At 34.5% G+C, this 21,822-nt stretch overlaps 5 protein-coding genes and 2 non-coding genes across 12 annotated transcripts; 5 read left to right on the top strand and 2 right to left on the bottom strand.

Annotated features, from left to right (window-relative positions):
* The first annotated feature begins 433 nt into the window (after nucleotides 1–433).
* Nucleotides 434–6,798, top strand: LOC145725666 (NPC intracellular cholesterol transporter 2 homolog a-like). Its single transcript, XM_081974504.1, has 4 exons — nucleotides 434–684; nucleotides 6,044–6,151; nucleotides 6,209–6,408; nucleotides 6,658–6,798. The coding sequence occupies exons 1-4, from the start codon at nucleotides 612–614 to the stop codon at nucleotides 6,745–6,747; spliced, it is 471 nt and encodes a 156-aa protein (XP_081830630.1). The 5' UTR covers nucleotides 434–611; the 3' UTR covers nucleotides 6,748–6,798.
* LOC145725664 (NPC intracellular cholesterol transporter 2 homolog a-like) lies at nucleotides 4,615–5,474 on the top strand. The gene is made up of 4 exons (XM_081974502.1): nucleotides 4,615–4,769; nucleotides 4,818–4,925; nucleotides 4,981–5,180; nucleotides 5,228–5,474. Exons 1-4 carry the CDS (start codon nucleotides 4,628–4,630, stop codon nucleotides 5,315–5,317), a joined length of 540 nt encoding a protein of 179 aa, XP_081830628.1. The 5' UTR covers nucleotides 4,615–4,627; the 3' UTR covers nucleotides 5,318–5,474.
* A 1,123-nt stretch (nucleotides 6,799–7,921) lies between the features above and the next one.
* Nucleotides 7,922–11,721, top strand: LOC145725647 (ATPase family AAA domain-containing protein 2-like). 4 transcript variants are annotated; one of them, XM_081974476.1, is made up of 12 exons: nucleotides 7,924–8,256; nucleotides 8,310–8,461; nucleotides 8,511–8,780; nucleotides 9,086–9,274; nucleotides 9,327–9,502; nucleotides 9,558–9,705; nucleotides 9,760–9,936; nucleotides 9,986–10,151; nucleotides 10,204–10,377; nucleotides 11,094–11,321; nucleotides 11,379–11,527; nucleotides 11,581–11,721. In XM_081974476.1, the coding sequence occupies exons 1-12, from the start codon at nucleotides 8,037–8,039 to the stop codon at nucleotides 11,644–11,646; spliced, it is 2,115 nt and encodes a 704-aa protein (XP_081830602.1). In that variant the 5' UTR covers nucleotides 7,924–8,036; the 3' UTR covers nucleotides 11,647–11,721. The 4 variants fall into 4 exon arrangements, with proteins under 4 accessions (XP_081830603.1, XP_081830602.1, XP_081830601.1 ...); XM_081974475.1 differs by having other exon boundaries at nucleotides 7,925–8,256; nucleotides 9,757–9,936; nucleotides 10,207–10,377; XM_081974478.1 differs by having other exon boundaries at nucleotides 7,925–8,256; nucleotides 9,757–9,936.
* Nucleotides 11,722–11,941: 220 nt separating this feature from the next.
* On the top strand, nucleotides 11,942–21,804 carry LOC145725644 (uncharacterized). Of its 2 annotated transcripts, none has more exons than XM_081974469.1 (22): nucleotides 11,942–12,102; nucleotides 12,565–12,626; nucleotides 12,683–12,890; nucleotides 13,048–13,264; nucleotides 13,609–13,779; nucleotides 13,837–13,911; nucleotides 13,972–14,100; nucleotides 14,184–14,282; nucleotides 14,919–15,026; nucleotides 15,287–15,451; nucleotides 15,501–15,653; nucleotides 15,709–16,017; nucleotides 16,072–16,153; nucleotides 16,290–16,459; nucleotides 16,519–16,689; nucleotides 16,742–16,921; nucleotides 16,978–17,124; nucleotides 20,928–20,982; nucleotides 21,043–21,144; nucleotides 21,202–21,365; nucleotides 21,418–21,490; nucleotides 21,547–21,804. In XM_081974469.1, the coding sequence occupies exons 1-22, from the start codon at nucleotides 12,080–12,082 to the stop codon at nucleotides 21,687–21,689; spliced, it is 3,006 nt and encodes a 1,001-aa protein (XP_081830595.1). In that variant the 5' UTR covers nucleotides 11,942–12,079; the 3' UTR covers nucleotides 21,690–21,804. The 2 variants fall into 2 exon arrangements, with proteins under 2 accessions (XP_081830595.1, XP_081830594.1); XM_081974468.1 differs by having other exon boundaries at nucleotides 21,202–21,369; nucleotides 21,422–21,490.
* TRNAK-CUU (transfer RNA lysine (anticodon CUU)) lies at nucleotides 12,930–13,002 on the bottom strand. Its single transcript has one exon. It is a non-coding gene; the product is annotated as a tRNA-Lys (tRNA).
* Nucleotides 13,366–13,438, top strand: TRNAR-ACG (transfer RNA arginine (anticodon ACG)). The gene has a single exon. It is a non-coding gene; the product is annotated as a tRNA-Arg (tRNA).
* LOC145725655 (G2/mitotic-specific cyclin-B-like) lies at nucleotides 17,656–20,608 on the bottom strand. 2 transcript variants are annotated; one of them, XM_081974490.1, is made up of 3 exons: nucleotides 20,449–20,608; nucleotides 19,547–20,190; nucleotides 17,656–18,679 (listed from the first exon to the last, which is right to left on the bottom strand). In XM_081974490.1, the coding sequence occupies exons 2-3, from the start codon at nucleotides 20,180–20,182 to the stop codon at nucleotides 18,065–18,067; spliced, it is 1,251 nt and encodes a 416-aa protein (XP_081830616.1). In that variant the 5' UTR covers nucleotides 20,183–20,190; nucleotides 20,449–20,608; the 3' UTR covers nucleotides 17,656–18,064. The 2 variants fall into 2 exon arrangements, with proteins under 2 accessions (XP_081830616.1, XP_081830617.1); XM_081974491.1 differs by lacking the exon at nucleotides 20,449–20,608 and adding an exon at nucleotides 20,248–20,364.
* Nucleotides 21,805–21,822: the final 18 nt, after the last annotated feature.

The following is a 21,822-nucleotide window of genomic DNA, read 5'->3' as shown; positions in this document are numbered from 1 at the left end:
CAATAACTAAAATTTTGAATATTTTATCAAACCATTTAAGTACAAAAATTACCTTTGGTCTCTAATGTTTGAGAAGACATCTGTGTGGCATAAAATCATATTTATTTAAATGCATATATTTTTTGTTACCATGTAATTTAAGCAGTACCTACATATTCAACAATGAATAAAATCTGAAGGTTTTGTGATTAAAATCATTCTTGCGGAACTGACACTGTACGCATTTGAATTAGAAAAAAAGTAAAGACCGTAAAATCAAGTCGCATTTAAATAAAATAAATTGCAACGCGTTACTTCCCATTTATTGAGGAAACAAATGAATAACATTTTAACCACGTCACTATCCAAAACAATGATAATTATTTAATGGGCGAATTTTTTGCTACCATCGCACATTAGCAACACGTTATACATATGCATAAAGCCAGAACGGATATACGGGTGATTATAAAATATATATTTACGTTAATCCTACTGGGTACCACCGCAGACGGAAAGATCTTCAGGTACCTGAACCTGTAGTGTGCTGGTGCTAAAGGAAAGTAGTCCGCGTTTAGTCTAGTACTACCCAGTACTGAAGAAACGTCGTTTTATTTTTGAGAACAACAAAAATGCAGTGTCTTTTAGTTTTTGTTGGTCTGGTCGCTCTTGGTGCAGCCACCCAGGTCAATCAGTGTCCAGGAGGTATGTTGTGTTTTTTTACTAATTTTATAGGTTTTTTCTATACTGAATAAAAAAAGTCTGTTTCAATTATAAATGCAATTAAAATAAATATTAACTATTAATTGTAACAAAAAACCAATTTAGAGAGTTTAAAGTTTTTACCAGAAGGTGACCGATATGTTGGTGAAATTGATATGAAAGTTACTAGCACTAATGATTCTTCAATGTGTGACATGTTAAGCAATGCACATAAACATTAAATAAACCAATTCCTTTAGGACAAAAATCTTTTTTTATTTGCATTTATTAGCATATCAAGCGTGAGTATGAAGCAATTAAATAAACGCTACTACACATTGACTTAAGTCCATACAAGACTCGTTAATTTACCTTCTGCAAACATTCTGAAAATGCACTTAACTTGTGAAAATGTCATTTAACATAAAATGTAATTATAGTTCCATTTAAATTAGTAACAGGATTCTGAAATGGATTTTCCTCTTTTGAGTGACGGCATTTCCATGGTACAATCACTTATCAGGTGATTATTGAAACCTTGATCAAAGTCGGAATTATGCATTTGAAATATAAGCATAAAACCACTAATACATACTTGATTTTTTTTTGTCGTAAACGAGATAGTAATTGCATAGTAACCTTAATATTTTAGCATCCTCTAAAACCTTTAGCAAACTATAATAAAGGTCGACCTTGATTCGGTAATTTTTAAATAATTTAATAACAATGTCATGGTTTCAGCAAATTTGCACGATATACTCTTTGTTTATGTTTTGAGTCATTCAGATTAATTTTAACATGTTTAAGGTCGTCAACACAATAAAAGCAATGTTAATGTTGTTGTTCTATTTATAATGCAAAAAGATTTATTAAAAAGATCTCTTTAAAAGATTTACCTATGTTAGTATTATTTATTTGTTTTTAAGAAACCACTCGGTGGCGAAATTTCTAGGAAGCCACAAATTACTCAAAAATGACCACTCAAGTTGTTAGGAACGAACATAATAATAGTAAATATTGGATTATTTAATCATCAAACTTTGACCTTTTTTGTTATTTTTTCCGTAGTATTACAGAAAGTATTTGGCATTGGGTCCCTGGGAAAAGCAATTTAAAATTTCCAGCTCAATTACTCATTTAGTATATTTTACTGTTCTAGGGAAAAAGTAAAGGTAAAGTAGTATTTTAAATAGAATTTTCCATTTAAAATAAGAAAAATGGGTCATTTGGGACAAACGGAATAAATTAGCGGTATAATTTATGTTTTTGTTAAGTTTAGTAGTTAGTTAATACACACACGTTTTATAAATTATTAGGTATATTAATCGGAAAAGTTTACGAGTTGTTCGAACACCTTATAATTAAGGACAATTTTCATAGAAAGTGGATTGTTTAAATGCTTTGTTTGACACTACCTTGAAGCAATTTAAATGAACGTACAATAAGAAGGTAAATTTCAAAATTGTGATGAGAGAATGGGGAATGCTTCTATAATCAAACTTTGTTAACATTTTAGTTTTATCTTAAAGCTAATGAAGAAACATCTCTAAACCGATTACGCTGTCTTGAAAATGTTGCGGAACGGCCAATTTAAACTGTCAAAATTCAAACTAAATAAAACAGTCACGTGGCCCTAAAATAAATAAATTTGCAACTGTCAAATTTCAGATGTTAACAGGATAAATCCAGGGATGTAAAATTTCCGAAAAATTAAAATTTTCCAGAAAATGTTCGGTAATTTTCCGGAAAAATTTAAAAATCTGAAAATTCTAAAATAATTCGTTTTTTACATTTTTGTACCATTAACTTGAAGGTATTTAGGCAGTCGTGGTTAATTTTGAAAATAAAAATTTTTTACTTGAATTTTCTTGACAGTTCTATTTTTTAATTTTTTAAAGTCACAGTACATTTTAGAACACTTGAAACGTTCCTGAGATATTGAGCAAAAACTGCAAAAAACGAGAGTCAACTTTGACGCCCTCTAGCGGCTAAACGGGACAACATAGTCGTGTCCGCTCAACGTCACGTGATAGCCCCGTTCAATAGCTTTCTTTTGTTATACGGTGTTACAGGGTGTTTCAAATAAGCGAGTTATGGACGATTTTCTGGAAAATTGCATCAAAATTTCGCTCAAATTGGGAATTTCTGCTTTCGAGGAGGGTGGTCAAAGTAAGGCTGCTAGAACAAAAACAATTGAATATCAATACAAACGTTTTACATCAAGTAGGCCTAGAATTTGACGTAGATTCAAAAAATTATAAGTTTGGTTTATTGCTCAAATTTGGGACACCCGGTATACTGATGGATTATCTAGGAATAAAGTATATGCAAATATCTACAAGATTCATATTTGGTATTTTTTTTATAAAATGAAAATTAAACAAGTTACAAGGATGTTAAAAATTCATTGAATCACCCTGTAAACTACTCCATTGTATTGTCAATAACTCGGTTATTTTGACCATTTTAGGGTGGTTCAATATACCAGTTTGTAGCCGTTGAAATTTTCTCTTGACCACCCTGTATAGCGTTTTCACCTAAAACGTCGAATAAGTAAGTTATTTACTGTTAAAACTAAGTTGTTTGATTTTGACAGTTTTTACTGTGACAGCCCATATCTCTGTTATTTTGACAGTTACAGGGTGGTTCAATATACCAATTTGTAGCCCTTGAAACTTTTGTCTTTTGATCACCCTGTATACCATATATAGTAGAAATGTCACGATACCGAAAGATTAAAGCTTTTAGGAATGTGTTGTCCAGAAGGGGTAAATTTATAAAGAATATTTTTTTCAAAATTCACATTTTTTTGAAAAGTGTTGAGAGGTATACAACATTTTTCAGAAAGTTTTTGGTAATTTTCCGGAAAAAATTCGAAAATCTCAAAATTCAAAAATAATTCGTTTTTTAATTGTAATAATTGTACAACAATTCAATATCAATTCAAATAAAGTTTAATGTACTTTTAATCCTTTACCCCCGTTTGCACCGTCGTTTTGTAAGCCGAGCTTAATTTAAGTGTGGGTCAGACTGTGACAGTACAGGTGAAAAAAGTCACACTCTAAACCACACTTAACTTAATGCTTAAAAAAGTACGACGGTGCAAATGGCGGTCGTCTTGGGACACCCAGTATATAAATACAAATACACCTATTCCATTACACCAATAATAAAGTCCAATCAGTAATCATCCAGTCTGTGTTTTACACGTACGCACTTTGTTTAGAAATTAATTGACAAATACCTATGGAATTAACATGTAATTAAACACTAAACTCGAGTCGTTTATGTTTCGAGAATATACAAAATTATTTTCTTGGATCCTTATAAAAAAAGTCAATGGGTTTCACATCTGGAATTTTTCAGTGATGGCCATGAAATGTAACAAATTAACCTTCAAAGTAACAATAAAAAACTGCTTTTATTTTTGGTTCATTTTTTATTCTTGGCTGTTTATTTTTTTCAAAGAATTGCATCGTTATTAAGTTAGTATTTATAAAAAATATTATAGCTAATGGAAACCTAAATATAGGTTCCATTAGAACTACTAATTATTAGCGTTATAATTACGTTAAAGATAGTAATTTAGGTCATGTTCTAATTAGCAACTAATTAAAATAATAGTGTTTTTTGGTCCTAAAGCAGTTTTTACATTGTAACTAAATAGGAAATTAAAGTAACTCTCTTAACTACTTTTTTGAATGATAATAGTAGGTATAATAATTCAGGTATAGCATTGAATATAAAAAAAGTAAAAAATTATATTAATTATTTTACTGTGCATTTTAAGTACCAAGAATGGAAGTAATCTGTCGTTTGACGTCATGCATTTAATACTTGGGGTCATACATAGTAGTGGACTATAGACGCATATACTAACCAGTAAACACAAATTTAAATTTAAATGTTCAGATATAATTAATTACAGATGCATTAATTCATATAAATGTGTGTAGAATATTTAGTAGCGTTTAGTTTATTTTGTACATCCACAACTTTTTTTATCATGGAGTACATATGGTTTGTGGTGATTCTTTTTAGTTTAATTGGTGGTAACTTATCTACCAACGTTAATCAATGTCCTGGTGGTAAGTGTTGGAGTTGTTTTAGAACCGTTTCAGTATAACGAATTTCAGAAAACTTTGCCAATTTGGAAAAACACGTTATAATAAGAGGTTGTGATGATCCTCCTTGTCATGCTAAGAGAAAAACTCAACTGCCAATTAAATTTAAGTTTACTGCAGGTAAAAGTTTACTAAGTCTCACTTACTTTGTTCTTACCTAAAAGTACATTTGCAGATTCTACAATCACAGAATTAATCCAAGAGGTATCTATTAACTTAAGTGGTATTAATTTACCTTTTTTGGGTGTGGATGGAGTCAGCGCTTGTGATTATATCTATGAAGCGGATGAGAAAACAAAAAATCACTGTAAATTTGTTAAAGATAAATCGTACATTTACATAAACAATCTAAACATTTTACCTGTTTTCCCTAAGGTAAGTTTAAGTTAATTTAAATAAAAAAAGTGACTGTAGAGTTTCAGGTGACTGGAATGGTCCATTGGGCTTTGAATGACCCAGCCACTAAAAAACACGTTTTTTGTCTAGAAGCTGTTGTGAAAATTGTGGATTAATTTTTTGTTAGTTACTAGGATTATACAGAATTTATTACATTTTTTTGTATACACTAGATTAGTGAATATACTGGGGATTTTACCTTAATAAATTGGTATAGCTCATAAATTTTTTGTTCAAGATTATTATAGATCAGAATGGTTTGCTCTTCTAGAACTGTTTTTTTCACTTTTGTCCTCTAGACTGTTTTTTAGTAATAGCAGTAATTATTTTGCGTTAATGGCTTTTTGATGATGATTAATATTATGTTAAGCACGTACAGGTAGGTCAATAATCATTTTCAAAAAATCAATTAACCAAAGTTGGGTGGTCTTAAAGGTTGGCAGTAATAATGACTATTCAACTAGTTTAAAACACAAAAATCTCTTTTGGTAATGTTCATAAATAAAATATATTACGTTTATTTGCACTTTGAATTAACATTTTAATCCAATTAACATGTCGTTGTTTACAATTTGTTTCTTCTCAGAAACCTGTTTAATTAATGATTCTCGATGTCATAAAAGGTGCATTTTTAGACAACTTAAGTTTATGATTAATACTACCATTGACGTATTTTTTATAAGTGCCTAATACAGGGTCAATCAAAATGTAAAATTGACAATGTTTAGTTTTATAAATAGCATGACCAACTTCCTTAATATTTACGATGCGAAAGTGCAAAACGTTTCGTTCGTTACCAGACTGTAAATAGAAGTAGTACAATGGATTTGTTTCTTTTCAAGCAAACATACCAGAACTGAACGACAAGGTTTCGATCGGTGCCTGCGATAAGCCACCCTGTAAGCTGAAGAAGAACACCAAAGTGCCTTTGACCCTCAAAATTCAACCGGGTAAGTCAAATTACCCTTTGAACAAACAATGATAACATTTAAACTTGAAAATTACAGAACATCCTTTCACCAGCCTGAAGCAAGTGGTAAACGCCAACGTACTGGGAGTACCGCTACCTTTTGTCGGAGTGGATGGTACCGATGCTTGCAGTAAAATCTACGAAGAAGACGGTACCACCAAAGCTGGATGTAACTTTGAAAAAGGCAAAACTTACGTCTTTAAAGACAACATCGACGTACTGCAGATTTACCCGAGGGTTAGTATTTACGTTAGTTAAGTCAATTTTACTGAAAGAGTTAGGTTGTATCACCTATATAATTATGATAATTGCATTTTAATAGACTTAAACTTAAAATGGAAAAATAATTACTGGTGGTTATTTATGAGATAATTTTAATTATACCAGCACTCATTTTAGTAATGTAGAACTTGATAGCCATGACACTGATATCAAGAATTTGTTTAAATTTTAATGGATATAGCAAGTTTAAATTATTTTTTTCAGATCAAAACTGTGGTCCACTGGTCCCTAACTGATCCATCATCAGGAAAGGACGCCATTTGTTTTGAAGTACCTGCTAGGATCACCCCTTAAGTGTTTCTGTTGTAGAAATTGTATTTTTGTATTAAAATTTATTTACAGTAATATTTAGTGTATTGCCTTTGTCCGTTAATAAGTACTAAGCAACATACTTATAAATAAATCTCGGAAGGTTACGATATGAATACATAATTGTGGGTTACGTAAGCCTTTAAATCTAGAAAACAGAAGTGCCATTTATTTAAATTTCTGCAAGATGGTACAATGCTATTAATGATTAAGGCAGTACGTTTCTGGACGCTATGTGAATAAGAAATGCTTGTGATTATTGTTTATTGACACTTAACAAGCCAAAGCAAGGAAGTTGAATCAAGATTACTGAAGTCACTGAAGGTTAATTGATAATTGTATTGAATCATGATAGCTGGTCGATACAATTGCATCTTGCATATTACTAACATAAATGAATAGAATTACTGCATTGTCATTTTCTTTTGTATGTATGAAACCTGTGAAATTACAAGAAAACCACTACACCATTTACATATGTAATTTAGAAAGCGTCAGTTGCATTTTAGAAATATCACTTGTATTTCGGAAACGGTACATTCAATATTAGAATAATAACTTTGATTTTAGAAATTGCAAATTGTATTTTAGAATAGTTTCTTGAATTTCAGAAAAGATCAGTTGGATTTTTGACACGGTTATTTGTAATTTGGAAAATTAAAGTTGTATATCAGAAATCTTCATACTAACATCTGTGAAAGGTAATTGTGCTGTCATTGTTACAAAGTTATTAAAAGTTTTAGCAAATGAAGATATGCCAGTTTGGATGTAAATTTTATATTCATTGACAAAGTTATTCTTGTTGGCGTTTTGTAACTCGTAATTGTTACTACATATGGAACAATTCGCAGATATTAAATTAAAAAAATGGGCTAATAAACACACAGAAACATAATAAAATTCTGAGATTGAAATAACTTTTTTCAAAATACACGTGACAAATTCTGAAATTAAAATAACTATTCTAATATCCAACAGAGGTTTTCTGAAATACAAGAGACTAATCTGAAATCCAACTCACGCTTTCTAAAATCAAATTTACGATACTGAAATACAATTTTTAAGTTCTAAGATGCAACTTATATTTTCTAAAATCCAAGTGATATTTTCTAAACTACCTGTGTAAATGGTGTAGTCCACCTAACAGAAATCCATTTTTGAAATATGTCAAACATATTCTGACGTTTCGAGCGTTGATAATTTTCAAAATCCAAATCCAAGTTCAAAAACTCTTCGTCCAATTTTTCAGTACACAAAATCATTATCTCGAGCCAATGTCGTTGCAAAACAAGAACCCAAACTCACCAGCTCCTCACAAATCTAAACGTACGAAATTAGCTCAAGGATCGGTGCTGGACTTTTGCAAAATCGGCGGTCTAAGCAACCATTTGAAAACCCTACGGGAAATCATAATTTTCCCTCTACTTCACAGTAATATTTACACCCACTTTAACATCAAGGCACCTAGAGGAGTTTTGTTTCACGGACCTCCAGGTGAGAGTCTACAAGGTTTAGTAACGTTTTTTAGGAAACTTCTTGTTAATCAGGTACAGGAAAAACATTAGTTGCAGCAGCTTTAGCAACAGAAATCAACAAAGAAGGTGTAGGAAAAGTCGCTTTCTTTGCTAGAAAAGGTGCAGATGTGTTAGATAAATGGGTGGGAGGATCAGAAAAAAATTTACGGGATCTGTTCGAGAAGGTTTTACACTATTTCACCTGGTGACTAGATTTTATACTGCTGCTCGTAGGCTACAAAGTCCAAACCTTCTATAATCTTCTTTGATGAACTAGATGGGTTAGCTCCAGTGCGGGATAGACAAATGGACCAAATCCATTCCAGTGTAGTGGCAACATTGTTAGCTCTAATGGATGGTTTGGACAACAAACCAGGAGTTATAGTAATCGGAGCTACCAATAGAATTGATGCCATTGATCCAGCTTTGAGGAGGCCAGGCCGATTTGATAAAGAACTGTATTTTCCTCTTCCTGGCTCGGAATCCAGGAGGGAAATCTTGGAGGTATTAAGACATTTTTGTATATTGATGCTGCTGGCATTTCCTAAATGATTCTAGAGGCCTCTGGCAATTTTTCAGAACACTTTTAAGTCAATATTTGAAAAATTTTTAAAATAGCTTTGAAGTTGCTGACGTTTCCAACGAAAATAATTCTATATTGAATATCAGTAAGGTCAACATTTGCTTGCAACTTTAAATTGAATCTAACATTAAACCTTAATAACCTTTTTTCCATTTAACAAGTCACCACAAGATCAAGTCAGGTAAAATATCCATCTTGTAATTGATAATAAAACAGCCTGTACTAGGTTCACACAATGTCCTGGAAACATAAACCAAACCCCAGGTTGATCAATACCTTAGTAGAATCCACTCCAGGCTTTAGTGGTGCTGATCTTCAAGCTTTATGTGCTGACGCTATAGTGAGGTGCTTGAAAAGGGTTTATCCTGGTGTGCATGATCGAGCTGGAATAAAGATCGAACCGGAAAAGTTAAAGGTGCGACTTCAACAAAGCGGTTAGTTTTTGAAGAAAAAGAGTAGAATTGCAGGTGGAAGAATGTGATTTCCTCAACGCTCGTATGGCAATAGTGCCTTCAACGCAAAAAGCTGGTCTCATTATGAGAAAGTTAACTACAACAATCAGACCGCTACTTGAAGGACAGCTCACCAAAATCACCACCTCAATTCAAAGAATCTGGCCTCATTTTCTGGAGGAGAATTTCAAGTAGTACGGTTCTGCTGACCTGGTGATAACATTTTCAAGGAGCTTTGGTTTGCAGGTACTTTATAGGTGAGGAAAGATACGCAGGTCGTGTGCTACTAATTGGTAGTAGCATGCAGGGTGTGTATAGTCATTTGATCCCCGCTTTGCTACAACGATTGGAGTATTTGCCGGTTTTTCTGTATGATGTCACAAACATTTTTAAAGTGAGTCAATATGTACTATAATTATGAGTTCTTTCTGATAAACGTTTTTAGAAGAACTTTTTCTTCAACGTGGTTCACAACCCTTGCGTTTTCCTGCTGTCCAGAGTTGATGAATGGTGGGGCATCATCAGTGATTGTGAACAATTGAGCATTCTTTCCACTTTGGAGGATATTCACGCTGGTTTACCCATCCTAGTTATTGCAACATGCAAAAGTGATGTTCCTCCAACTGTAATTATTAAGTCCACAACTGTTGCCTTGTTCCAACATTAATTTTCAGCTTCAACACTTCTTCTACAACCACAGCAGTATATTGCTAAAAATTGATGATCCAACAGATGAGGAACGCTTAGCTTTCCTGAAACCATTGTTTTACGATCGTAACATTGTCAGCTTGATTGCTGTTTTGGAAAATTGCAGAAAGAATTTGTCTAGAGGATGCAAAAGTTGGTGATGATTAATTAATGGTAGAGTTGGCAATATCGTGAGTGATTTAAGTAGAAATTCGAGGTAAAAAAGCTGGCAGAGCTATAAAGACAAAACGACGGAGGGACAGTCCCAGTCAAATGGTTGTGGCCAAACGTCCTAAATTGCAGGGACCATCTAATCATTTGAAACTTGTCCGATCTAGTAGCTGTAATAATATATTTGATATGCGGAAAGAAATTGAACGTAAGTTGTGTTTGAGAATACTTTGTATCAAAAATTGATTTTTTGGATTATTAAGACTAGAAAGGGAAGCTGTTTTTGGCTGTGCTACATATCGATCGTCATTCGATACATTTTTCTCTTTTTTAAACCTTATTGTTGATCATCAGAAGTCTCTATAAACAACATATTAATTTTCCTCTCGGACACTCTTTGGATTCCTTCTATACACAGTTTTGTTAATCATCTTAATCACCAGTCTTTTGCAATGATTGATCTGTTTTAAGTGATCTTTGTTTTTTATATAAAATACGGCCATATTTCATCGCCATCTTTGAACTTAGTTGACTTTAAAGCCATACCAATGCAAACGTTCATCAAATTTGGTTGGTGGTTTCATTATGAATTTTGGTGGTGTGTCTACAAATTTACCGTCGTTATGCAATACACTTTTCATTGCCTCATAAATCCTATGTGGTTAATTTGTTTAGAAAGTAGACAATCAACCTACCATGTAACACACATGAGATTTTCCATATGTTCTTCCTGAGTTAGGTAAGTCTTTATACAAATTGATCAAAATTCCGTCCGAATAATTTACAAAGGAGATTTACTGATTACTTTTCCTTGCAAGATCTTTAGTCCCTAACTTGATTAAGCTTTAAGGACAGGGACACAGGACCAGTTTTCATGGATTATTTGCTTCATAAAACAATAACAGAATCAGAATTTATCATTAGATTCAAAACGTGGTGACTTGAGTATAAAAAAGTGCGACAGCTATGACAGTTTTGAGACCTGCGAGGACACGCCCTACTTTAGCGGTGTGTTATCCTCGTTGATCAAGCAGGAAGATCAGACAGACAACCAAACCTCCACGTCTCTCAGGGCGTTTTTGTCGAGCAAAAGGTACCACTCACAAGAAGCTAAAGAGGATGGTGACGAACGTTTTGCTATTGAAAAAATTGGTAACTAGCTACGCAATCCAGTTAATTTCAGTTTTAACTGTAACCGATTTGTTGAAGATCCACAAATGCAAAACATTACCAGACTATGGAAGCACGCTGCGTTAAGTACCTCCAGAAATATGTCTGTGTCGCAATTGGAGTTGCTGTATGATGTCATATCAGCTTGCATTAGCATCCATTGGAATTCCTTCGAGTCGTCAATTGAGGTACAAGCACGCTACTTTGCAGTTTTCCACCAAAAAAATTATATTTTGTACAGAACTTAGAGGCGATTCTCCAAAATATCGAACTGGAATACATCACTTCACATACCAGTGAAGACTGACTGGATGGGTGTGTCATTATTGTCCAACTGACTGTATTTGCGTATTGTGAAAATTAAATGTTTTATGTCACACAAGTTAATTTACTTTTCCCAAACCTTCGTAAATAGACAATTATTTGTAGAATTAAATTCATGATGGCTTAAACATCGTTCCCAATTAAATTGTCCGTAATCCACTTACTCATCCCAGTTATTAATGTGCATTTTAATTAGAAAAAAATCTGGTCTGAAAAGAATCAGCGCCTATCTGCAAGTTAAATTAAGCCTAAATTTCAATCTTGGACGACAGTAATAGTTATCGACTCTATTAGTTCGCTTGCATCTCTTAAGTATAACAGACTCGGTTTCCAGTTAAAATAACATGCTTATTTAACTTTTCAGTGTTTTTTTTTTAACAAACAATAATGCACTAGTTTTTTTAAATTAAGTGAAAATGAGGAAAATTTCTAATCTAATGTAAGTATTTTCAAGAACAGTTATATGTGTTAAGTAAAAGGTTTATCTAAGTTACATGAATCCAATGTTATTAAGTTCAATGTGAATTTGCATTTACTTATTTATTCTACGATAGAGGCACTATAGAAAAGACCACTAGATTTACGAAATGTCAATATTAATTTATAGGGTTATTTATAAAAAAGTTTGTTTCTAGTTGACTTAGTAAAATATGAGTATATTTCAATTTTTTAAAGCAGCATAAATAGAAAATTAATTTTTTGAATAACATGTTTTTCTGTTGAATTTTTAATCTTCCATAAATCCAAGGACTTTGTATAGACAAAGTGAACTTAATTGGTAATTTTGTGTTATAAAATATAAAATGGAATAAAAGAATATCAATTTTTGCAAATAAAAAATTCAGTAGGACATTTGACAATAAACTAATTTGCCAACTATTTATTACTATTTTATTTATAGATGGACTTATTGTTATTTATTTCAACTGGTTTTCTGGCTGAATTTAAAACAAATCAGCTGTCGTAAGTATTTTAGATTTTTTCTCATTTTAGTTTTAACTTTTACTGATTTATTTTAGAGCTGAATATACTAGAAGAAGATGTTAGCGGACCTTGTGCTGATTACCGAATCGGCGACGACGACCTGCAGGCTTACGATTTTATACGACAATTTAGATTAGATTTATTAGAAACCCAATATTCGGGTGTTAGTAAAGTGACTGGGTCTACCTCATTACAAACCGCATACAGACTGGAAAGAACTACTGATCTTACAGTACCGACAAGGTAAAAATATAAAAATGAAAAAATAAGATAAAAAAGTTTCGCCCAACGTGGGGCTCGAACCCACGACCCTGAGATTAAGAGTCTCATGCTCTACCGACTGAGCTAGCCGGGCCTGTAAGCTAATTGGACTAATATGATACTCTTTCTTCGTTAACAGAAACGTCTTCCCACAAGGTTTACCGGAACAATTTTCCTTCATATCAACGTTTAGAGCTAGAAAAGTAGCAAAATCCACTTGGCACATGATTCGAGTAGCCGATATACAACAAAGACCTCATTTCTTTGTGGCTTTAAATCCTAGATTCCGTAGCATTGACTTTGCCATTCAGGATTACGAAGGACGGTTGCAGACCTTAAGATTTAACAATGCTAAGGTACTAAGGAAGTCTATTTTATTTATAGATATGAAGATTTATTTATAAATTGCTGTATGGTAGTGTAGGTAGTGTAGCGGCTTGGTAAAAATGGGTTACAAGGTCCTGTGGCGCAACGGATAACGCGTCTGACTACGGATCAGAAGATTCCAGGTTCGAATCCTGGCAGGATCGTTCACTTTTTTGTTTTTTATTTTTGATAAAGCAAATTAAAATATCCAGAAAGTATTGTATTTTAGTGCCACTAAAAAGCTGGTCGAGCCATGACAATTAGAAACATTTTTGCAAATATTTCTCAAGAACCCTGAATAAAAGGAAATGTTTAAAATTTTCGTTTATTTTAGGTTTTTGACAGGAACTGGCACAAAATCCATTTTGGAGTGTACCGAGACAAAGTTAGACTCTTTGTAGATTGCAAAGATATGGAAGAACAACCTATGAATCCCAGGGGATTTATTGACATTAACGGAAACATATCCATTTCAAAATTTGCAAATTCTAAGGAAACCGTCCCTGTAAGTTTTTGTCTTTCGGTCATAATAACAAACTGTACAATAATGTCATAATTTCAGATTGATTTACAATGGATGTTGATGAGCTGCGACCCGACTCGACCTCAAAGAGAGCTTTGTCAAGAAATTCCTAAGGTACCTACTTTACACAATCACCTTTTATAATACCATGCCAAACTTTATGGGTTTTTTTAGTATGGTACTGCCTATCTGGATCCTCAACCACCTGTAATACTACCACTACCAACCACGCCCATTCCTGTAGCAGGGCCATCTTGTGACATTGTTTGTCCCCGAGGTTTGCCAGGTTACAACGGAACAGATGTATGTATTGTCTCTCATTTTCTGACACTTTAAGTGTTTATTTATTGTGGTTTACTATTATATTACACTTTGTAAATTAAAAGGGTTTACCTGGAGAAAGGGGATATCCAGGTCCACCAGGACTACAAGGACCACCAGGTCCCAGAGGCGAAAGGGGTGAATTTGGCACGCCTGGTTATCCAGTACGTTTTAAGGACCAAAGCTTGCTTTTTGAAATTTTTTAGAGCTGTGGAGACCAGCTTGAATAATAACCAGCCTACTGAATACTTACAAAATAGTCAATAAATTGCACAAACTATAATAATAATTTAAATACTAATTTAATAACGCGCTTTTAAAAACGCTAACATTGCAGGGCCTACCTGGTCCTAAAGGCTCGACAGGAAATATAGGATTACCCGGGAAAAAAGGAGCTAATGGGTTTAGAGGACTTCCAGGTCCCAGAGTAGGTTTAAATCTGTTTTTTTTACAGAACTGTACATAGTTATCAAAATTATGGTTGATTTACTGTTCTTGTAATAGTTGCTTGACATTACCAAAATATGGCCCCAGAGGACAGTTTTAGAAAAGATTCTGAAAGTATCAATAATAAAAATTCCAAAATTTTCTATTCAATCCTCGAACTTAACTGCAACTAATTTAAAAAGGTATAAAAAATTCAGCTTAAAAAATTAATACAGACAGTGTAAATATATAAGGTAAAATAAATTAACTAACATAAAATTACTTAACTAATAAATGGGGGTTTTACAATTACATACTATTAACACAATTTTCTATTTTTTATTATTATTTATTAGTGTGTTTTGGTATAATAGGGAACACCAGGACTTCAAGGGTTACCAGGAATCAGAGGACTGTCTGGTATTTCTGGCCCACCTGGACCACCGGGAGTTAGTGGAGTACCAGGTCTTCCAGGAATTAAAGTATACAATGATTATTATTTTCATATCGCTTTCTCTAAAAACAAAAAAACCAAAATGTCATCTTTCATTTTATTGTAGACTAAGTATTGAGGAAGGTTTATGTAATTGTAACTGTTTATTTCAAAATCTTTCTAAGCAAGATTCTGAGTGTAAAAAGTTATCAAACATCTGCAAACTAACTGACGCACATAGGTGATAATTAAAAACATTAAACAAGTAAAGAGTAGACATAAACAATAAAAACCTGATTCCAAATAAAGGGAGAACCTGGTGATCATGGTGAAAAGGGCGAAAGAGGATTTGACGGTAATCCGGGAGCAGTAGGACCTCAAGGCCCACCCGGTCCACCTGGAGAAGTGGTTACTGCACCAGAAGCCACCATAGTCGAAGGACCGCCAGGTCCTGTAGGACTCAGAGGACCTCCGGTAATGTCAAGACTTTAAAATAATTTAAATCACAATTGTGTGTGTAAAGGGTCCTCCAGGTGAAGAAGGACAAATAGGGCCCAGAGGACCTCCAGGTTTTCCAGGAAAAGACGGAAACGAAGGTCCAATAGGCCCTATTGGCTACACCGGCCCTAAAGGCGATCAAGGTCCATCTGGAGAACGTGGACTTCCAGGACTGACGGTTTGTCCAAATCAAAGAACCCCTTTTATACTCGTTGAATAATAAATTTGTTTAGGGTCCGCCAGGTCCTCCAGGCATAAGTACCGGCAGCGAAATTGGTCAAATAATTCCAGGCCCTCCAGGACTGAAAGGTGAACCGGGTGTTCCTGGAAGTCCAGGTCTAAAAGGCTGGTCTGGAGAGCGCGGAGAACAGGGAGAAAAAGGAGAACAAGGTGTCCGAGGCTATCCAGGTCTACCCGGTTTAGACGGAGCGCGAGGACCACCAGGAAAAGAAGGCTCGCCAGGTCCAGAAGGCCCCAAAGGCTTACCGGGATTTATTGGTCCACCTGGAGCACCGGGACCAATAGGGCAAACGGGATTGACAGTAGCATTTTATTTCCCAAAACTGGTTCGGTAAATCTACAACATTATTTTTTAGGGACCGGCAGGACCAATTGGGTTGACTGGACCTCTCGGATTTAAGGGAGATGCTGGAGAACCTGGAACACCAGGAATTCCTGGTTAGTTAGTTTTTTGAATAAAAAAGTGAAATTTTGAATTAAAATTGGTGGTTTGTTAAAACTTTTTTTTAAATTAAGATCTTGCCAATTTGAATGTTCAATGTTATAACATTATTGTTTTTTTAATTATTTAAAGGCGCAGAAGGACAAAGAGGACCGCCTGGATCTCCAGGTAATCCGGGAGTACCTGGGACTCCTGGTGAAAAAGGAGAAAGGGGATTTCCGGGGTTACCAGGTCCACCAGGTTTAACTGGAATCCAAGGACCTCCTGGACCGGAAGGACTCCGCGGACCACCAGGAAAACAGGTATAGCTGCTCTTGCTCCTCTCAATAATGATTTTGGATTACTAAAATTTATTGTGCAGGGTCCGATAGGAATTAAAGGTGAAGCAGGTGTCAGAGGTCACGCAGGTATAGAAGGAGCTCCAGGTCGAGATGGAAGTCCCGGTAAACCTGGCACTCCAGGTCAAAAGGGCGATAGAGGCGAGGCTGGAGCACAAGGTCAGATGGGCCCTCGAGGTTACCCAGGAAACCAAGTATATTCACTTACACGTAACTGTAGTAAGACACTAAGAAAATACTGATTAGGGTGGACAAGGTTACCCAGGTCCGCAAGGACTACCAGGTATCCCAGGATCTGATGGAAAACCAGGTCCAGCCGGACCGCCTGGGCCTCCTGGCGAAATTAGACAAGTTTCCACTCTAGTTGAAGGAGGACACCATGGTGGTGTGCACGGACCTCGTGGTGTGCCTGGAGTACCCGGACTTGTAAGTTCGATTCAACGCATCTTTAAAAAATTGGTATTCAAATATGGAAGTTAAAGCCGGGCGAAAGAGGTGGGGCAGGAGAACGAGGACCTGAAGGGCCAATGGGTATGCCCGGATTTCCAGGAAAAGATGGTGCTCCTGGGGCTTATGGACAGCCTGGACCGCGGGGACATCCCGGTCTTCCGGGTATCGCCGGACAACCAGTAAGTTTTAGTTGATAAGTGTTTACACTAAATTAAACACAAAAAGCAAATATGACCAGAGTAATGCATCAACAGATAACTACCATTAAAAAAATCGCTTTTTTCTACATATTTTTAAAAGTACTTAATACTTCTTGATTCTATAAAAACTACTCAATATAAGTTTTAGTTGAGATAGTACCATTACTTAATAGCCATTTATGATACGATTGCATTATTATACCCCATACAATATTTTTTCTACGACTGACCGCAAAGAAGCTACTTTTACATTATGCAAAGTTAGGATTTTTCCGGACAGTAGGTGAGAAAATGGTCAAAAAAATTTAAAATTAAAAACAAAATATATAGTTATTTCATTCGTAGAAAAAATATTGTTGCTAACACGTGCACAAAAAGTAGTTTTTCAGCACTTAAAGCTTAGGGGAACTCCGCTTCGCGTCGTTTGTTTAACTGCTTTCACGTGTGGAAAAACATAATTTTGCGCTTAAAATGTAATTTAAAAATCGTCCATTTTTAATTTACACAACATTGGTTAAATCGTTTATTTTTTCATTAACAGTAAGGCTTAATTTTTGGATTAAAAACTTTAATTCGTACACAGTTCCACTTATAGTTATTATTTAAAATTACTTCACTGGGTTATCCTATCAATAACATAATATTAATTTAAATTTTGGCTTACCCTAATACTACACACATATCATTCTTAAAAAACAAAAACACAATAGTTAGGTATTTTAAAAACAGGTTCACCTAATGCACACACTTAATGGCCACCATAAAATACACGCAAAAGACTGTCCTATTTCCTCCCTTTTATTTACACTTTGAAGAACCCAAAAAAGGTCAACTCAAAATAAGATTTATTAGTAAAAATCGGAGTACATTTAATGAATTAACGTTAGCTTATATAATATAGTTTTTCAAACAGTCTTATTTACTTCTTACTTAAAACTGGGGATAGTGTCAATTTTCGAATCAAGGGACCCTCCAGCTTGAAACTCAAACTGATTTTCCCATAGGCACTGTCTGAATATTTTTCTCTTACGGCGTCAAACTTTGAAATTTTTGCTTTTGCAAGAATCTGAGCAAAGTCTCCTAGTACTTCTTTAAAATCTGAGTACTTGTATTTGGTGTAGTAAGTCAAAGTTAGCGTCCATACTTTTTGTGGGTCCAAGACTTCATTAAGAATGGCTACAGACAAACAACACGCGGCGGCTGCTTGTAATGAAGGTTTGACATGTGCTACTTCATACTCCAGTAAAGCTAATTCAAGTATGTATTTGGCCAGGTTATGATGTTCGGTTCTAACTTGGGCCACTTTACTATAACGTCTCAAGAAATAAATTGATAGTGGCCACCCCATTCGAAAGTCCAGTTTTCTAGTAATATCCAGCTCCATTTGGAGCAATTGCTTTCTGCTAAAAGCGTTGTCACAAATAAATACAAAATCGGTTATGTCCGGTACGTATATTTCCTCATATTTGGCGGCGAGCATTAGAGCTGCAGCTCCTACCAATTGATAAATACTTCGGTCAACTGCATTATTCACCTGAAAAGAAAAAAAATTGTTCAGTACACATTCATTAATTTTTTTTAATATTAAATTATTCAATTGTTGGTTTTTAGTAGTAAATAGTGTATTCTAAGACCTTCAAAAAAGTATGTTGTGAAAGTACATATTAATGCCTCTTTCACCTGAATATTATTGCAGCTTGAGATAAAATTATCATTTTTTTTTTATTTATTAATAAGTATTCAACTAAGATTTTGCTGCCTGGTTTTAAACTGTCAAAGTACCTCAATATTGGGAAATAATATTTAAAATTGTCCTTAACCTAACTGTCCTCTCCCTAACTAAACTGAAGGCAGATGCCTTTTTGTTTTTTCTGTCTCAGAAAACTAAAAACAGTAAAAACTATGTTAAAAAACCTCATACTGTCTTCAGAATGGAAAAATTTACAATAGAAGCAGTCAAAGTTAAAGTGTGGATGCTATAAGCCTTCTTAGTACCTCAGAATAACTGTTCACATTGAGATACAATCATTGTTACTATTAATACTAATATTTTGACTTGAGAATGATTTTACAGAAATAAAAATTACATTTAAAAAATTCTGAGCAAATTTCAAATTTACTCTTTCAATATTTTTTTTTTCTAGGCTCTAACTGTATGATTAGTATATTTATTTAAGTAGAAGTAGGAAAAGAATTTATGATGTAGTCTTTTTGGTGGCAACTTAAATTTTAGCATTTGTAGGACTGTATTTTTCATTAAAAATACAAAAATTCTGCCCATTAAGTAGTACTCCATTAAGCTATAGCTAATAAACAAAATTCACACAATAAAGAGCTAACCTAAACAGTAAATCAGCTATTTCGAAAATCAACATAAAACAGTGGATGTAATTCCTCTTACCTGTACATAGCGGTCAACTATTGAAATGCACAAATGTAGTGTCTCCAACTCCAGATTGAAATTTTTATGTACCTCCACCAGCCAATTAACAAGAGTAGCCCTCACTTTTGGGGTGATTTTCATGTTGGTTAGAAACTTTTCCTTGATGGGATACTCATCTTCAATGCTTCTTAAGTACATCAAGATGTCATGTATGTATTCAACTACCATTTGGGGATCGTGTTTGGATTTTTCATCTGGATCATACACTCCTGATGGTCTGGGTGCTGTCAAAGTGGTCTTGATGTTGTTCACAGTATTGTTTACAGTCTTCTCCAACTTGGTTGGTTTTGCTAACAACAAACTTTCTTGGCGAACAGGAATTACTTTGGTTTTTGCCTTTGTTTCCTTATTTTCCTTATCTGATGGTTTGCTAACAGTAATTTTACTTTTAACTGGAAGGGCCGTGGGTGGCCCCATAGCCTTGTTGTCTCCATGTTGAGTATCTGACAAATGGTGGACAGTATTTGAGAGGTCTCCCATTGGCCTTTTAACTGGATGAACTCCATTTTGGCTCACTGCTAGTTTAGCAGCCAAAGCAGTGGTTAATGCATTTTCCTGTTCCTGAATAGTTCGGGTGGCGTGGTGGGACGTCATTTTGTTTTCTGTAAATGGAGTAGATTTACTTATTTGTACAATAAAAAAATTAACATAAAAACTACTTCACACATTCTTTCCTCCATCTATTAACAGCAAGGACAGTGTCGTTCAAGTTTGCAGAGATTTTTAAATTTGTTATTGTAAAGATAAATACACATTTTATTTTTTTACTGGTCAAAAAAAACAGTCTCAACATTCCATTGATATTCATGTGTTTCTGGCAAAGTAAAATAGGAAAATGGTATTACATTATATAAACTTACCTTAAAATTGTATAATTCGTTAAAAAACTGGGTAAAATACGGCATAAAACCACGAATATTGATTAAAAAGTTTCAATGTCAGTTTTCCTAAACCAGCACATCATACAAAACGGACACAAGCAATAAAATGACGGTTATTTTAATTCACCCCTCCTTCAATTTTAATACGAGTTTGCTATTGGTCCAGAAATATAAGAGGACGTTAATGACACGAGGTCAATGAGTTAATGCAAGAGAGTCGTATTTATGCTCTCTTTCTTTTTTATGGTATCGTAAACTTTGAAAAGAAATAGACAAAGACAGATATGTGATACGTGCAGAACCGAAGAAAGATCACAATAATTGGCGTTTTTGACGTCTACAGCTGGGCAGCGTTCGGAAATCAGATCGTTTCGTTCGATTTAGCTTATTATTTTGCACATTTATGCAATGTAAAGATTATTTCAGAGTCAGAGACAACATTTAAATATCATTTCCAGGGCCGCACCTACTCAGAGATAGAAATTAGAGATATTTGTGCTGCCGTTCTACGAGGTAATCAACCACCTCTAATTATACAAAATTTATTTTTAAAAATCCTACCAATATTTCCAGATCAACTAGCAGACATATCACTATCATTGGTTGGACCCCCAGGACCACCGGGCATTTCCAAACCTGGAAAACCCGGCACACCAGGACCACCTGGAGCTCCAGGTCTTACATAGTTCTCTGCAGTGAAAATGCAATTTCCTTCTTTTTTGCGTATAATAGGTAATCCAGGGCCACCAGGACTACCGGGTGATCGAGGTTATACGGGACTACCTGGAGCAGCCGGTCCGCAAGGCTCCATCGGAATGCCTGGAGAAAAGGGAGAAAAAGGTGACAGGGGTGTAGAAGGCGTGGGAATTGAAGGTCCTGCAGGTCCTAGAGGACCACCAGGTAATTTGACTCACTTTTAGTGACTTTTTTATTAACTTAATGTATTTTTTAGGACCTCCGGGTACTCCTGGTGAAGGTATACCTGGCAGAGCTGGAGATAGAGGTGAACCCGGCAGACCAGGTGTGTTTTCTTATTTTTATTTAAGAGCAAATCAGTGACAATTTGATATTTTTCAGGTACTCCAGGACATCAAGGACTACCTGGACCACAAGGTCCTCCAGGTTACTGCGAGTTCTGCAATAATTACGCCCAAAATTACCAACAAATGTACGCAGCTTATGTTTCGGCAAGAAATGCGGGAAACAAGAAAGGACGTTAAACTCAATTGCATTGACACTGTTTTAAGAAATTGGTTGTTTTATAACACTGCCAATTTAAACATAAATAATATATTTTTTGTAGATGTGTTTACTGTAAATAAGACATTATATTTCTTTGTTTTTTCATTTATA

The sequence above is a fragment of the Ips typographus genome, linkage group LG2 (genome assembly GCF_016097725.1).
Source record: "Ips typographus isolate SLU linkage group LG2, UJ_Ityp_2.0, whole genome shotgun sequence".
NCBI lineage: Eukaryota > Metazoa > Arthropoda > Insecta > Coleoptera > Curculionidae > Ips > Ips typographus.
The sequence above is the reverse complement of the archived record's forward strand: the minus strand, read 5'-3'. Positions and strand labels throughout refer to the sequence as shown.